Source organism: Rutidosis leptorrhynchoides, chromosome 9, assembly GCF_046630445.1.
Source record: "Rutidosis leptorrhynchoides isolate AG116_Rl617_1_P2 chromosome 9, CSIRO_AGI_Rlap_v1, whole genome shotgun sequence".
NCBI lineage: Eukaryota > Viridiplantae > Streptophyta > Magnoliopsida > Asterales > Asteraceae > Rutidosis > Rutidosis leptorrhynchoides.
The window spans coordinates 10,142,183-10,160,120 of NC_092341.1; the positions used below are offsets into that span (position 1 = coordinate 10,142,183).

General features: G+C 32.5%; 1 protein-coding gene across 1 annotated transcript; it reads left to right on the plus strand.

Annotated features, from left to right (window-relative positions):
* Positions 1-817: 817 nt before the first annotated feature.
* On the plus strand, positions 818-2,527 carry LOC139865748 (uncharacterized). Its single transcript, XM_071853844.1, has 2 exons — positions 818-836; positions 2,028-2,527. Exon 2 carries the CDS (start codon positions 2,038-2,040, stop codon positions 2,392-2,394), a length of 357 nt encoding a protein of 118 aa, XP_071709945.1. The 5' UTR covers positions 818-836; positions 2,028-2,037; the 3' UTR covers positions 2,395-2,527.
* Positions 2,528-17,938: the final 15,411 nt, after the last annotated feature.

Sequence of the window (17,938 nt, forward strand, 5' to 3'; positions counted from 1 at the left end):
TTTGAGGATTTGTTATATATACTTGTGATTGATTTAGATTTATTGAAGAAGACGTATTAGGTTAGTTGAGAATAATGATATTGATAAGTATAACATGATATATATAAAAGTCATAAAACAACAAATTTAGCAAAACATGATGATGTTTGATTTTTGCTTTCTCGAGGGTTTTTTTTTTTTTTTAGAAATCAATCACTTTAATCAAAACTAATTTGCATCATATAAGTTAAATGAACATACTAATTGAGTTATATTTACATAATAATAATACAAATCTTGATACAAATGTTTTGCTAGAGAGATCATTCAATTATTTACCAAATAATTATTTAGTTGGGTAGTAATAATAAATATGGACTATTTAATCAAATGATGTGCAAATTTTTAGGTATACTCCTTTTAACAACCGAGTACATGTTGTAATTTTTTTATATTTTGCATAAATCAAATGGACATTAAATTATATATAAAATCATATTTTTAACATGGATAATAAATAATATGATCGGGCGGTGTAACTACTGAAATAAAAGGAATATTACCGTGAGTTAAAAAAAACTACTCAATAATAGATATTGAGCTATAATAATAATAATCTATCTATAGATAATAGATATCTAGATTCTAGATATATAAATAAATAATAAAAATATCCAAACCGATGTTTGTTGTAGAATACTATAGATATTTTGTGATATGGGCTATATGTATCGCCAAAGGCCCAGCCCATCTATCATAATGGATTAGGGTTTTTTCAATTTTGCCTTATAAATAGAAGGCTGAACGTCTTTCATTATTCATTACAGTAAATCCGATTCAACAGTCACTTTTTTAAGGTTTACATTTAATTAATTAATTTATTAATTATTAATAATTATAAATTTTGTCCGTTATTCAATCATTATGTCTGGAAGAATCTAGTTATTTTGTTTGTTTTCGTTATGAAATTTACTCATTTATTTATTACTCCGTAATTGTTTTTCATTTTTTAATATTTATTTATTGCTTACTGTTTTAAAGAATGAGATGAATTTTCAATTTTTGCTGGATTATTTCCATTCCAGTAACTGATTCTGTTCATCATCTCTGATTTTTACATTTCCGATTGTTGATTCTTTGTGTGTAAAGAATCGGTTATATATTTCGTTATTTACTTACGTTATTGATTCTGTTGATTTTTTTTATTTACATTCAAGTAATAGAGTTTATTCATTATTCTGGTTTTTTACTTAAGATATGGATTTTCATCTTTCGTATTTCATTTTTATTTTGTTTTTTTACTTAAGTATCAGTAGCTTAGAAGAATCTAGTTATTTTGTTTGTTTTTGTCTTGAAATTTACTCATTTATTTATTACTCCGTAATTATTTTTTAATTGCCGATTTTGTGTTTTAAAGGATAAAGATGGATTTTCATTGTTTGCTGGATTATTTCCATTCCAGTAACTGATCGTGTTTGATGGATTTACTCAATTACTGATCGTGTTCATCATAAATTGATTTTATATTTCGTTTTCTACTTAAGTTATTGATTCTGTAGATTTGTTTTAATTACATTCTAGTAATAGAGTTAATTCATCCGTTTGGTTTTTACTAAAGTTATGGGTTTTCATTTTTCGTATTTTGTTTTTATTTCGTATTTTACTTGAAAGTTATTGATTCTGTCCATATTTTATCTACATACTAGTAATTGAGTCTATTCATAATTCTGGGAAGTAATGGATTTTCATCTTTCCTATTTTTTATTTTTATTTTTTTACTTAAGCATTAGTAGCTTAGATGAGATTGATTTTTCAATTGGTTTAATTCACCATTATGGTTTGTCATTAATCAGAATCCAACCTTTTTTTTGTTCATATATCTATTTATTCAAATATCAGTAGATTAGATGATGATGATGATGATGATGATGATGATGATGATGAGATAGATTTAATCAATTCCTATTTTTTTTTTTTTTTTTAAATACTTATTTACTTAAGTATTTCATCAGGTTACTGATTTGATTTTTTGTTTTAAAATTTTGTAGAAACAAAAGAATGGCTGATGCTACTACCGTTTCATCCCTGAAAAAGCACATTGATGACATGAACGAGTTGGTCCGAGGATTGAATGAAATCTGCAACAACTTAACTAAGGAACGCGAATCATTGAAAGATGATAAGGCTCAGCTTGAGTCTCAGCTTGAGAAAGAAAAAATAACAAAGCAAGCTGAACAAATTGATTTGAAGTTGAAGGAATCGTACTCTAGATCTGCAATGATGCAGAGCACCTCAAAAGCTGAAGACCTGACTGCTCAAATTACTCTGTTGAAAGCAGAAAAGAAATGGAGGGATGATGTTCTGAGGAAAATTTTGGATGTGTTGCAAAAGGAGTTCCTGGTGAGGAATGACTGAGGGAGGAGGAAGAGTGATTTTGGAATCTGAGCGTGAGTTTGTGTTGAGCTCGATGGTTGAATGTTTAAAATAAAATGCTGTAATGGTTTTTATTTACTGTTTTAAATAAAAAGAATATATGTTGGGTGTTGGATATTTATTTGCATATATTAAAAACGAGTCAACTGTGAATGTATGGGAATTTGGATATAATAATAAAATAATAATAATAATAATAATTATTATTATTATTATTATAATAATTATAATAATAATAATAATAATAATAATAATAATAATTAATAATAATAATAATTATTATTATTATTATAATAATTATAATAATTATTATTATAATAATTATAATAATAATTATCCAAATTGTAAGAACAATATTTTTATTATTAAGTTCAAAACGAAAATACAAACAAACATTCAAACAACAATCAAATTAATTGAGTAACTGCTACCTACCTCGCACGCTTTAAGCTCACGTTCTGATACTTATTAAGAATTATGTAAGGTCTTCATAATTTGCTTTCATTCTAAAATAAGAATTAAATAAAATAGAGTAATTACTTTAACAGAATGGAGTTTGCCCATTTAGATTTAGATCTAATGGTAAATGACAATTGCTACACTGTTCTTCTAAAATGTGGCTATGTACTCAGAAAGACCGTCAAAGGTAAAAACATAACTCGCAAATGAGTTGGTACATAATTTCAAAGAGTATCACGACTCACTTTAACATTTAACGTGTATGTGACAAATTGTTCACAAATAATGCACCACAAATTGAACAATATCAGCTTTAATAAACTATCATATACTATTACAGTCTAACAAAAGCAAATACCTGTCACTACCCACTACCCAATTCAGGGATAGACGACATTTTTAGATGCAACGTATTGACGCATTTAGCTAACCGTTATGTTTTTCAGGTTCGGTTGTTTGAGCAACGTTCACTACCAATCTAGTCTCTTAAAACGAACCCATCCGACTTGCTTGCATCAAGTAGAAAAGGAAAAACATGGTATATTTCCTTTAAGAACAGTCTGATGCATTTATTTATTTTAGGTAATTCAAATTTCATGTAGAAAATGAAATTGGTATGTTGATAAAGTGTTTAAGAACAAACCGAGGTGGAGAGTTTAATTCAATTGAGTTTACTCACTTTTGCAAAAGTAAATGGAGTAAAACGACTACTCACAATGACGTATACTCCACAACAAAATGGAGTGGCTGAGTGAAAGAATCGCACAGTCATGAACTTGGTTCGAGCAATTTTTGTAGAAAAGAATGTGCCAAACACGTTTTGGCCCGAAGTTGTAAGGTGGACAGTGTATGTTCTAAATCGATCACCAACATTGGTGGTTAAATATATGACGCCTACAGAAAGCAAGGAGTGGAAAGAAACCTTGAGTAGAATATTTTAGGGTGTTTGGGTATATTGGATTGTGCATATCCCTGATTAGAAAAGAACAAAGCTTGACAATAAAAGCAAAAAAATGTGTTTTATCGGGTCTAAGTGACTAGTCGAAGGGTTGTATGATCCAGTTATGAAGAAAATTATTATTAGTCAAGATGTAGTTTTTGATGAAACTCAAGTGTGGGAATGGGATCAAAGTTATGAAGGTGATCAAAAGGTAGAATTGGAAGGGGGTGATTGTGAAGAAGAAACAAAGGGAGATGAAAATCATGAGGGCCAAATTAGCAGTGATTCAGAATACATGAATGAAGGTGACCAAAACAATTAAACCCAAGAGAACGTTACAGTAAGGGAGGGCAGAACAAGACGAGATCTTGTATGGGCCAGAGACTATGTGATAATGCTAAAAACGAACATATATTTCATAGCATTATTCCTCAAGAAAGACAAGCTTTTAGTTGCAATTGTTCTATTTACAAGTGATATTCGTTTAAATAATAAAAGGTGAAGACAAAAGACAGATTCGACGAATTGAAGACGCAAACGACCAAAAAGCTCAAAAGTACAAAAGACAATCAAAGAGGTTCCAATTATTGATAAGAAACGTCTCGAAATCACAAGAGTACAAGATTCAAAACGCAAAGTACAAGATATTAAATTATACGCGAGGACGTTCGAAAATCCGGAACCGGGACCAGAGTCAACTCTTAACGCTCGACGCAACGGACTAAAAATTACAAGTTAACTATGTATATAAATATAATATAATATATAATAAAAACCGTCGGCAGAGAAAACTCCAAGGGTGTGAGCTGTAAATACTATCTCCGCGACTCGCGGAGTTTGAAGGGGTTTTTGCCGCGAGTCGCGGAGCCCCAAATTTCACTTCTGGCTATAAAGCAAACCGAATTCTGATCAAATTTCATATTCTATTTTCTCTCTTCTCTATCTATACGATATATATATATATATATAATTTATATTTTAATTTTAATTTTAATTATAATTCTAATAATAAGGGTATGTTAGCGAATGTTGTAAGGGTGTAAGTCGAAATTCTGTCCGTGTAACGCTACGCTATTTTTAATCATTGTAAGTTATGTTCAACCTTTTTACATTAATGTCTCGTAGCTAAGTTATTATTATGCTTATTTAAAACGAAGTAATCATGATGTTGGGCTAATTACTAAAATTGGGTAATTGGGCTTTGTACCATAATTGGGGTTTGGACAAAAGAACGACACTTGTGGAAATTAGACTATGGGCTATTAATGGGCTTTATATTTGTTTAACTAAATGAAAGTTTGTTAATGTTAATATAAAGATTTACAATTGGGCGTCCCTATAAATTACCATATACACTCGATCGGACACGATGGGCGGGGTATTTATATGTACGAATAATCGTTCATTTAACCGGACACGGGAATGGATTAATAGCCACTAGAATAATTAAAACAGGGGTGAAATTACATTCAAGGGTAATTGGTGTAATTGTTAACAAAGTAGTAAAACCTTGGTTTACACGTAGTCGATAACCTGGTGTATCCATTAAACAAAGTATTAAAACCTTGTTACAATTCGAATCCACAATTAGTTGGAATATTTAACTTCGGGTATAATAATAATTTGACAAGGACACTTGCAATTTATATTTATGACTGATGGACTGTTATGGACAAAAACCAGACGGACATATTGAATAATCCAGGACAAAGGACAATTAACCCATGAGCATAAAACTAAAATCAACACGTCAAACATCATGATTACGGAAGTTTAAATAAGCATAATTCTTTTATTTCATATTTAATTTCCTTTATTTTATATTTAATTGCACTTCTAATTATCGCACTTTTATTTATTGTTATTTAATCGCACTTTTAATTATCGTACTTTTTAATTATCGCAATTTTATTTCATCGCATTTTTATTATTCGCAATTTCATTATCGTTATTTACTTTACGCTTTAATTTAAGTCTTGTATTTATTTTATATTTTACATTAGGTTTTAACTGCGACTAAAGTCTTAAAATCGACAAACCGGTCATTAAACGGTAAAAACCCTCCTTTATAATAATATTACTTATATATATTTGTATTTTTAATAAAAGTAAACTAATATAGCGTTGAGCTTTGTTTAAAGATTTCCCTGTGGAACGAACCGGACTTACTAAAAACTACACTACTGTACGATTAGGTACACTGCCTATAAGTGTTGTAGCAAGGTTTAAGTATATCCATTCTATAAATAAATAAATATCTTGTGTAAAATTGTATCGTATTTAATAGTTTTTCCTAGTAAAATATAAGCTATTTTGTATACACCTCGCTTCACATCAAGTATTTTAGTTTATAAAAATATAAGTTTTATTTTAAAATCTTTTATTTATTTAAAAAACAGAAAACATAAAATAAAAAAAAAAAAATAAAGAAAAACGCGTAAAAATTGAAAGCTGTCAACAGAATTTCTGAACCCCGCGACTCGCGGGGTTTTCTTCTTTAATTGCCGCGACTCGCGGAGATACTCTGACACGCGAACAGAAACCCTAAAACTGCATTAATTACGGGTTTTAATTTATTATTATTATTATTTAACCTTAATTATTATTATTATTATTAGTTTTAGTTTTATTTTTACTTTTTATTTAATTTATGTATTTAGTTTAAATAAGTTTAATTAAATTATAAAATTAGTAGTTTTATTAAATAAATAATATAAAAATAATATTTTTATAAAAATTGTACTTTTTACAACTTTTTGTATATTTTTATATTTTGTCCCTTTTTAATCATTGTAACGTAATATTTGTATTTTTAGCTCATTTTTAATTTTAAACTTAGTTTTTGCCATAGTCATTTTTACTCCTAGATTTTTAGGCTTTGCCGTAGAATTCCTTAAGTGCTTTTTCTTTAGACTAAGATTTAGGTGCTTTAGAATTTTGCGACGCCTTTTTAAGTTTTTTTTTTTAAGTTATTTCCATTTGGGATTTAGTTTTTCCTTGTAAGCTTTAATATTTTTAGACACCTTTTACTATGTACCAATTATCATTCCAATTAGTAATTTCAATTTGCGATTATAATTTTAAGTTAGTTGTAGTAATAAGGTTAGGTTAGTTAAGTATTTTTAAGTTTTTATAAGTTTCTTTTATTTTTCCGTCACCTTTTATTTTTTAAACCATTTTTTATTTTTCGACCTTTTGCGACGAACTCTTTTTCTCTCTTATTTCTCGCTATTCTAGTTTTAGGACATAGATTTTTATTCTACTTCTAATCTAAATTTCTTAAAATTACGAAAATTTATTTTAAGTGGTTAAATTAATAGACATCAAAATTTTCTGGTTCGTAGTAATAGTTGGATTTGTACGTGGACCGGGTTATTGGAGCCAAACAGTCCTCAATTATATTGAGACCAAACGAATCCTGCCCCTCTGCTGCATCTTTTGGCTATTCGAAACGTGGGCAAAATCAGAAAAGTCTATTGATTGGATAACTTATTATAATTTTTCTTTCCTTTTTAAAACTAATAGGATATTCAGTGAATGCACCGAGCAAGACGATCACCACCTTTTGTACGTTCACCACCTGTAACTCGATCAAGACATCGTTTAACAAATATAACCGCCGTTAATTTTTCTTTAGAATCGTCATCCAGTCAACCAAGTACTTCAGTTCAAATTTCCGATAATCCATTTTTTGAACCCAACCTCACAATTGAGAATCCAGAAAATATTCAGGAACGGTTCATAGATCCTGAACCACTAAACTTTCCTCCGGAACCACCAATCATTCAAACAGAGATTGTTGAGGAACGAACCATTAAATCAGAATCATCTAGTGATACCGATTCAACAAATTCAATTATGGAGAATCTGGAACCTTTAAGTATGGAAGACCGAATGAGAGCTAAACGCACTGGCCAAGGTCACGCAATTACTCATCCAGACATTAATGCGCCAGATTATGAAATCAAAGGACAAATTCTACACATGGTGACTAATCAATGCCAATTTAGTGGTGCGCCGATGGAAGATCCAAATGAACATCTACGTACCTTTAATAGGATCTGCACACTATTTAAAATACGAGAAGTGGAGGATGAACAGATATATCTCATGTTATTTCCCTGGACTTTAAAGGGAGAAGCCAAAGATTGGTTGGAATCGTTACCTGAAGGGGCGATCGATACATGGGATGTTTTAATTGACAAATTTCTTAAACAATTCTTTCCTGCATCTAAAGCCGTAAGACTTCAAGCAGAAATTGTTACGTTCACACAGAAGCCAAATGAAACTCTATATGAGGCGTGGACTAGATATGGAAAGTTATTAAGAGGATGTCCGCAACATGGTTTAGACACCTGTCAAATAGTACAAATATTCTACCAAGGATGCGACATCACTACAAGAAAAGACATAGATATAGCAGCTGGTGGTTCTATTATGAAGAAAACCGAAACTGATGCTTACAAAATTATTGATAATACTGCTTCCCACTCACATGAGTGGCACCAAGAAAAAGATATCATTAGATCATCTAAAGCAGCTAGAGCCGATTCTAGCCATGACTTAGATTCCATTTCCGCAAAGATAGATGCTTTCGAGAGACGAATGGAAAAGATGACTAAAGATATTCATGCTATACGAATTAGTTGTGAGCAGTGTGGAGGACCACATTTGACAAAAGATTGTCTCAGTATTGAATTAACAATGGAACAAAGAGAGAATATTTCATACATAAACCAAAGGCCTGGAAATAATTATCAGAATAATTATCAACCGCCAAGACCGATTTACAATCAAAACCAGAATTATAACCGAAATATTCCATACAACAACCAACAAGGTCCTAGCAATCAACAAGTATCCAATAATACTTACAATCAGCAAAGACCGAATTTTCAAAACAAACCACCACAACAAACCGATGATAAAAAGCCGAATTTAGAAGATATGATGACGAAGCTAGTTGAAACTCAAACGCAGTTTTTCACATCTCAAAAACAAACCAATGAACAAAATGCTCAAGCATTTAGAAATCAACAAGCTTCTATTCAAAATCTGGAACAAGAAGTAAGTAACCTAGCAAGGTTAATAGGTGAAAGAAAACCGGGAAGTCTACCTAGTGATACTAATGCTAACCCCCGGAATGAAACAGCTAAAGCTATTACCACAAGAAGTGGTACAACACTTAAACCACCTGAAATACCTGTAACTTCTGATGAAACCATTCCTACTCCACAAGAACCACAACCCGATCAAGATAAGGAAAAAGAACCGGTAGTTGAAAAGGTTAATGAAGATAACACAGTTAAGGATAAACCTTATGTTAAACCATACCAACCACCACTTCCTTACCCGAGTAAAATGAAGAAAGAAAAACTTGAAGCCGAGCAATCCAAATTCTTGGATATGTTTAAACAGATAAATGTAAATCTTCCTTTCATTGATGTGATTTCAGGAATGCCTAGATATGCTAAATTCTTGAAAGATCTAATCTCAAATAGAAAGAAAATGGAAGAACTCTCGGCTGTTACTATGAATGCTAATTGTTCAGCAGTGCTGTTGAATAAGATACCAGAAAAACTATCTGATCCAGGAAGTTTCACAATTCCATGTTTTCTGGGTAGTCTTAGTTCAATAGAAGCATTGGCAGACTTAGGTGCTAGTATAAATCTAATGCCGCATTCACTATACGCTAAACTAGACCTTGGAGAATTGAAACCAACCAGAATAAGCATACAACTAGCCGATAGATCAGTAAAATATCCTAGAGGGATAATGGAAAATATGCTAGTTAAAGTTGGTACTTTAGTATTTCCAGTAGATTTTGTTGTTTTGGACATGGAAGAAGATTCTCAAGTTCCTCTCATATTAGGAAGACCATTCTTAAACACGGCTAAAGCAATGATAGACGTGTTCGGTAAGAAACTAACCCTAAGTATAGAGGATGAGAGTGTTACCTTTTCAGTTGATAGAGCAATGCAACAACCGCAATCTGCAGATGATGCATGTTATTATATTCAAACTATAGATGCACATGCAGAATTATTAGAAGAATTTCCAGAATTACAAGGAACAGGAGAATGTTCTTTAGGAGAAGGTAATGAACCAATTGATGAAGCTGAAATGTTAGCTACACTTATAGCTAATGGATATGAACCAACAACAGAAGAAATTTAAATGCTAAAAGAGGAAGACAGATATCGATATAAATCATCGATAGAAGAACCTCCGAAATTAGAGTTAAAGCCACTTCCAAACCATTTGGAATACGCTTATTTACATGGTGAATCTGAATTACCTGTAATAATATCGTCTTCTCTTACTGAAAATGAAAAATCACAACTCATTTCTGTGTTGAAAGCTCATAAACCAGCCATTGCATGGAAGATTCATGATATTAAAGGAATAAGTCCTTCGTATTGCACACATAAAATCCTTATGGAAGAAGGTCATAAAACGTATGTGCAACGCCAACGAAGACTAAATCCTAATATGCAAGATGTTGTTAAGAAAGAGATTATTAAATTGCTAGATGCAGGTTTGATATATCCAATCTCTGATAGTCCATGGGTAAGCCCAGTTCAATGCGTACCTAAGAAGGGTGGCATGACTGTCATTACAAATGAGAAAAATGAGCTTATTCCTAATAGGACTGTAACAGGATGGCGTGTATGTATTGATTATAGAAAATTAAATGACGCCACCAGAAAAGATCACTTTCCCTTACCTTTCATAGATCAAATGTTGGAAAGATTAGCCGGAAATAGTTACTATTGTTTTCTAGATGGATTTTCCGGATATTTTCAAATTCCAATAGCACCCGAAGATCAAGAGAAAACCACATTCACGTGCCCTTATGGTACTTTTGCTTACAAAAGAATGCCATTTGGACTTTGCAACGCCCCTGCAACCTTTCAAAGGTGTATGATGGCGATTTTTCATGACATGATAGAAGAATGCATGGAAGTATTCATGGATGACTTTTCAGTCTTCGGTGATACATTTAAATCATGTCTAGTTAATCTGGAACGAATGCTAATTAGATGCGAAAAATCAAATCTAGTACTTAATTGGGAGAAATGCCATTTCATGGTTAAAGAAGGCATCTTTCTTGGACATAAAATTTCAAAAGAAGGAATTGAAGTGGATAGAGCTAAAGTAGATGTAATTACTAAACTTCCACATCCCACCAATGTTAGAGGAGTTAGGAGTTTTCTAGGGCATGCCGGTTTTTACCGACGTTTCATAAAAGATTTTTCTAAAATTGCCACTCCTATGAATAAACTCCTAGAAAAGGATGCGCCATTCATCTTTTCAGATGAATGTATCAAATCTTTTAATATTCTTAAAGAGAAACTCACTAATGCGCCGATCATGATAACACCAAATTGGAATCTACCATTTGAACTAATGTGCGATGCAAGTGATTTTGCAATGGGAGCCGTTTTAGGACAAAGGATTGAAAAACGATTTCAACCTATATATTATGCTAGTAAGACGTTACAAGGAGCACAAACGAACTATACAACTACTGAAAAAGAACTCCTTGCTATTGTCTTTGCTTTTGACAAATTTCGATCATATCTCGTTCTAGCAAAAACGGTGGTCTATACCGACCATTCTGCTCTTAGATACCTATTTTCAAAACAAGATGCTAAACCAAGATTAATCCGTTGGATCTTACTCTTACAAGAGTTTGATATTGAAATCCGAGATAAAAGAGGAGCAGAAAATCTCGCCGCTGATCATCTTTCTCGTCTTGAAAATCCCGGATTAGAAGTTCTAAATGAATCAGCCATACAAGACAACTTTCCTGATGAATATCTATTGAAGGTAGATTATAAAGAAATCCCATGGTTTGCAGACTATGCAAACTACTTAGTTTGTGGATTCCTTGAAAAAGGATTATCGTACCAAAGACGAAAGAAATTCTTCAGTGATATAAAACACTATTTCTGGGAAGATCCACATCTGTTTAAAAGTTGTCCCGATGGAATAATACGCCGATGTGTATTTGGAAATGAAGCTAGTAAAATATTAAACCATTGTCACACAGGACCAACAGGGCATTATGGGCCTCAACTAACAGCAAGAAAAGTTTATGAAGCTGGATTCTATTGGCCTACAATTTACACAGACGCACACCTTCTTTGCAAATCCTGTGATGCATGTCAAAGGGCCGGAAAAATAAGTCAACGTGATGAAATGCCACAAAATGTCATCCAAGTATGTGAAGTATTTGACATTTGGGGTATTGACTTTATGGGTCCATTTCCAAAATCTCATAATAATTTATATATACTCGTAGCCATTGATTATGTATCTAAATGGGCGGAAGCACAAGCTCTCCCAACTAACGATGCACGAGTTGTAGTCAACTTTTTAAAACGTCTTTTTGCAAGGTTTGGAACACCGAAAGCTTTAATAAGTGATCGGGGTACTCATTTCTGTAATAATCAACTTGAGAAAGTTCTTAAAAGATATGGAGTAACTCATAAAATCTCCACCGCATATCATCCACAAACAAGTGGACAAGTTGAAAATACCAACCGAGCTTTAAAACGTATTCTAGAGAAAACCGTAGGATCAAATCCGAAGGAATGGTCCATTAAATTGGAGGATGCACTCTGGGCTTTTAGAACAGCCTACAAAACTCCGATTGGAACCACACCTTTTAGACTTGTTTATGGAAAAGCATGTCATCTTCCAGTAGAAATTGAACACAAAGCATTTTGGGCTTTGAAGACATGTAATCTTGATTTACATGAAGCCGGACGTCTACGATTAAGTCAACTAAACGAATTAGAAGAATTAAGACATGAAGCATACGAAAATTCGTTAATCTATAAGGAAAGAACGAAGAAATGGCATGATAAAAGAATCAGAAGTTCAAAAGAATTTAAAGAAGGAGACAGAGTTCTTCTTTTCAATTCACGATTCAAGCTATTTCCTGGAAAATTGAAATCAAGATGGTCTGGACCATTCATAGTCAAAAGAGTTTTCCCATGCGGAATGATAGAATTGATAAATTCAAATGGGATTGAATTTAAAGTTAATGGTCACAGAGTTAAACATTACATACATGGTCCGATGGAAGTCGACAACGAAGTTAATCACAATTTCGACACCACAGCTAACTAAGTGTGGGGAGAATCAAGTCTTTAAAGGATAATATGTATTTCTGTTAGAGTTAGATTGTCTGTTTTCGTGTAGTTCTCGAAAATGGAACACGTATGGTCTTTCCCTAGCAGACCCTAAAGAACTAGTCTTCTCCCCCCATTCTGAATTTTTATTTTTTTAGGTTTTTACGAAATGAAGACTGCCTGTGAACTAAACCATGGTCTAATGCTACACGCTTTGATCACTAAAAGAAATAATGACATACTACCGAGCGAATTAGTATCAGTAATCAGAGAAAGAATGGACGGAGTTAGAAAAGGATCCAGATGCGAAGATAATAAGTTACAATTTGGTAAAGGAAAATCAAAATCCGCAGCGAAAAGAAGAGCACGACACCTAGAAAGATGTCACAAATGCGGAAAATGGTCACATGGAGGTAAATGTTCAAATAATCAAACCTATTCAAATACCGAATTTGTTGCTTTATGCAGAGACGGACCGTTCATATGTTTAGAAGAAAAGACACTGAATGCTCGAGGTTACGCCTATGTAGCCATGGAAAACCAATTAAACCGACTATCTTATGAATGGAATAGATCATATAACTAAGAAATCTATTTCACAGGTATGTCTGTACAGTTTTTATTTTTATTTTTTTTTATTTTTAACCTTTTGATAATAAACGCTAATTTGTTCGCTAAAAAGTATTAAATTGGTATTAAATAAAATTAGGTTTGGCGACCGAAATTATTGATATCATTCAAAAATTTATTACATCACTGCGAAATTTAACGTTTATTCTTAAGGTATAAATATCTTTAAACAATCAACCCAAAATATTTCAAAAATTCGTCATGAGTTAAATTAGGTCTTGGAACCGAAATTACTTTACCGAAAAGAGGGGCGCATATTTTTGATAATATTTGATTGATTAAAGTAGGATAAAAAGACAAAAAGATTTTTAATTTTATTTTTACCATGTTTTTAAAATTAATATTTAAATCTTAAATTAAAATTGTAAACTTTGTAAAACAATATATTTAAAATTGTAAATATTTGAAAAATTAATATAAGTTTGGTATGAATTTATAATATGAATTTTTAAAATTAAGTTTGGTGTGAATTTTTAATTTTTAAAAAAATATGAAATTTTAATTTTATGCATTTCAAATTTTAAGTTTGGTGTGAATTTTTAATTATTAATTTTTAATTTTGAATTTTATATTTAAGTTGTGTGAATTTAAAAACAAAAATTTACTTTATCTCATTAAGTTAAAAATATGATTTTTAAAATTCGTCGTAAGTTGAAGACTAGGTCTTTGAACCGAAATTGCTTTACCCGAGGGAGGGACGAGAACTTTTATTATCATTATTTTTAATCTTATTAATTTAAAGTATGCCAAAAACATTAAAAAACCCAAAAATCTTAGCTTTTAAAACAATCGCTACAAAAAGACAAATTTTAAAATTTTGTCGAAGGACGGACTAGGACATCGATCCGAAACAACCTCGTCCTAAATAACAAGGGAAACAAAATTTTAAAATTAATTTCTTAATTGTTTTATAAGTTAAAGATTATAAAAAAAAAAAAAAAAAAAAAAAAAAAAAAAGAGTAAACTCCGCGACTCGCGGAGTTTGAAGTACAAAACCTCCGCGACTCGCGGAGGGATCAAAAATCAGAAAAAAAATATAAAGAGCTGCACGATCAGTTCACTCCCACAAACAAAAACACTGCGAATTTCACAGCGAAAAACACCCCGAAAAACCCGAAAATCACCCCCAAAAATCCCAATTTTTAACCGTTAATCACCAAATTTTTTGCTAAAATCATGTTAAGAAGGATGCTATCTAAGAATTTCTCAAGAAAAATGAATGAAAGGGGTGAATCTTCATCCCAAGCCCGCCATGCTCCTGCTGAGAATTTGGAACAACAGGAGGTAGATAACTACTACAAGCAGGATGTACCTCATCCAGTCATGACCTTTTCCGATATGCATTTGGAAGAGTTGCACCCGAACCTGAGATTTGACAGACTTTGGATAGATTATCCAAAATATCAACGGGGTTTGCATACTCTTCACTCTAAGGTTGTTGAGGTACCGAGGGTCATAGAATGGGGACCCTTAGAAGCTGTAGAATTGGCCGGGCCAATTAGGGAATTACTTGTACAGAGGTATGGTAATTCTTCTTTTAATGACTGGATATGTTTATTCACCATACGCAGACCTGTATATAAAGTATGGTGTGAAGAGTTGTTATGTAGTATAGAGTTGAATGATCGGGTAGCTAGTTTAACCGATCGTTCTTTTATTAGATTTTTGTTAGGCGGTTCGATGCGCCACATGTCTTTACTGGACATGGCTCAGGCTTTACGTATATATACGCCTGAGGAATTAGCGTCTGCCGATTGTAGAGGATTGATACTAAACGGTAGAAAGATAGATGAGAATTTTGATACACACGGTGTGTGGAGTCAAATGACAAGCCATCACCGTTTCAAAGGGGGAAACTACTCTTATTTGGATATAGATAGAGCCGAATTAAGAGTGATACATAGGTTTTTAGCTAATTCGATTACACAAAGGGGTAAAAACAAAGAAAAGGTAAATGAACAAGATTTGTTTTACCATATGTGTATTCGAGACCCACAGAGCGCTGTAAGTATACCATATTGTGTGGGTTATTATTTATCAGCTATGGTTTGGGGGATGCGACCACATAGCATAATAGGAGGTGGTATTTTTATTACTTTGATTGGTGAATATCTCGGTGTGGATATAAGTCGGGGGGGATTATTACTAGAAGAGCCGGAACCCCGCGACACTATAGGTTTAAATGTATACCATGGTGCGAAAGTTTTGAAGCGGCGAAATAACGCCGCAGTACGATACCATGGTAGACATCCACAGGTGGAGAGAAACCAGGAACAAGGTAATGTAGGAGGGGGGAATGAGATGCAAGAAATGCATAGGTTTATAGCTTCTCAGGAATACGAAAATGCTAGACAGAGAGCATTTGAAGATTGGCAAGTTCATCAGAACCAGATCATAGCGCATTGCCAACATATAGGTAGAAACTATATTCCTACACCGAAACCCGTCTTCCCTCCTTGGTCGATAGAGATGCAGCCACCATATCCTACGTATGACCCTGCCGAAGCATTCTATAGCACTTATGGTTATGCCTGGAACCCCTATTGGTACCAATATCATCCTTAGTATACTTATTTTTTTTATTTTGTAATTTGTAATTATTGATACATTTAATATTTTTGTTAATATTGTAATCATTTCTATAATTATCTAACTTTTATTCTTAGATTTTAATAATTTTTGAATGTGGGGTAATATACCAAACTTCAAAAATATGTATATATGTTTGCAGTTTATCTTATGTACACAACAGGGTAAAACAACGCATTTTCAAAGACTGGCATTAAGTTCAGCAAAAGCAACTAATTTTGACGACAAGATGCAAAATATATGTGAAATAACAACAAGACGGAATGAACAAATGATGTGCACCATTTATCATTCAGCAAACAAACGCCAATATATTTGGAAACTTTGGTAAAAATTTAATCATTTTCACACAAATCACCCTCAATAATTTAAATTGTTACTGATTTCTTGCAAATGAGGGCATTGCAAGATCTTAAGTGTGGGAAGGGGTTAAATTCTTTCGGATTTTAAAATTTTTATATTAAACACTTGGTTACCATTAAAAAATACTAGTAAAGCAGTAGTTGTATTAGAATCTAGTGCTCTCTGATAATAAAGAACAGCCCTAGTCTTATATACTGACTACCCAATTCTAGTAAAATTTTTCAAAATTTTCAATTAAATGAACTCAAAATCATGTTTATACGTATTTATGAACGATAAAACTAGGTTTTAACACCGAAATTATTGTTACCTCGGAAAGGACATAAATTGAGAAACAAATTAAAATGTTAAAATTCATTTAAAATGGAATAGAGGACGATAAAAAGAAAAATAAAAAGCCAAGTGTGGGAAAATTTACCAAGTTATTTTAAACATATGTCACATATATCTGTAACAAATAACTGAAAATACTTTTGCTTTGGACTAAACTAAACTGTTTTACCCGATGAAAGAAAAGAAGAGATGGATCTACACGATGAATCAATTCCATCATTAAAAGGAAGTAAAGTCTTCCGAAAAAGACACGCGCTTCTTGATTTAGGTCATGAAGTTGTCGTCCAGACCAGCTGTAGGTTGACGAAAAATCTAGAAAAGTCATCACTAAAATCAGCAGGAAATCCACGGACCTCAGCATTAAACAGGGTCGCCAAGTGGTCAGATTTATCCTAACCATGAGAAGGATTTATCTCGTACAATGGGGGGCACCATGCAAATTAGCTGGATAAGACTAATGAATCAGATCCCCAGAAAGGATAATCTCCTTAAAGATTAAAAATCAGCTTTTAAGACTGATATTACTCAATCCTAGAGATTGACCTTAAAGATTGAGAATTCAAACTCATGGAATTCAATGATATCTAAACTCGAGCTTAAACGAGAAAATATTTTGATCAAAATTATAAACCGATTTGTTTTCTGAAAACCCTATTTTCAATGCGTTCATTACCATTGAACGTTAAATCCTAGGAATTCACCTGGAATTCATTAGGTCACCTGAACTAAATCGGGCGTCAACCGTAAGAACGGTGGTTGCATAGCATGGTCAAAGACAGGACCTTGTGTCAAACCGACAAATTATAAGGGTGAGCTTTACTATTGCTCCTACCAAGGATAGTAATTGCGTCCGACACGTTATAGACCGTAATCAAAAGCATGTCACGGGACATTGCCTTAACAGTTGCTTGTTCAACGCTTTCCTTTCAACCGGACGGTAGTTTGCCGAAAGGTAATATACGGGACAAGTAAACTGGACGTGTTGCTTTCCAAATACAAGGTTAGCAAGTGGGTAACACAAAACCACAAGTTTTGAGCTAAAATTTTCAAATCTGAAACCCACCAAACC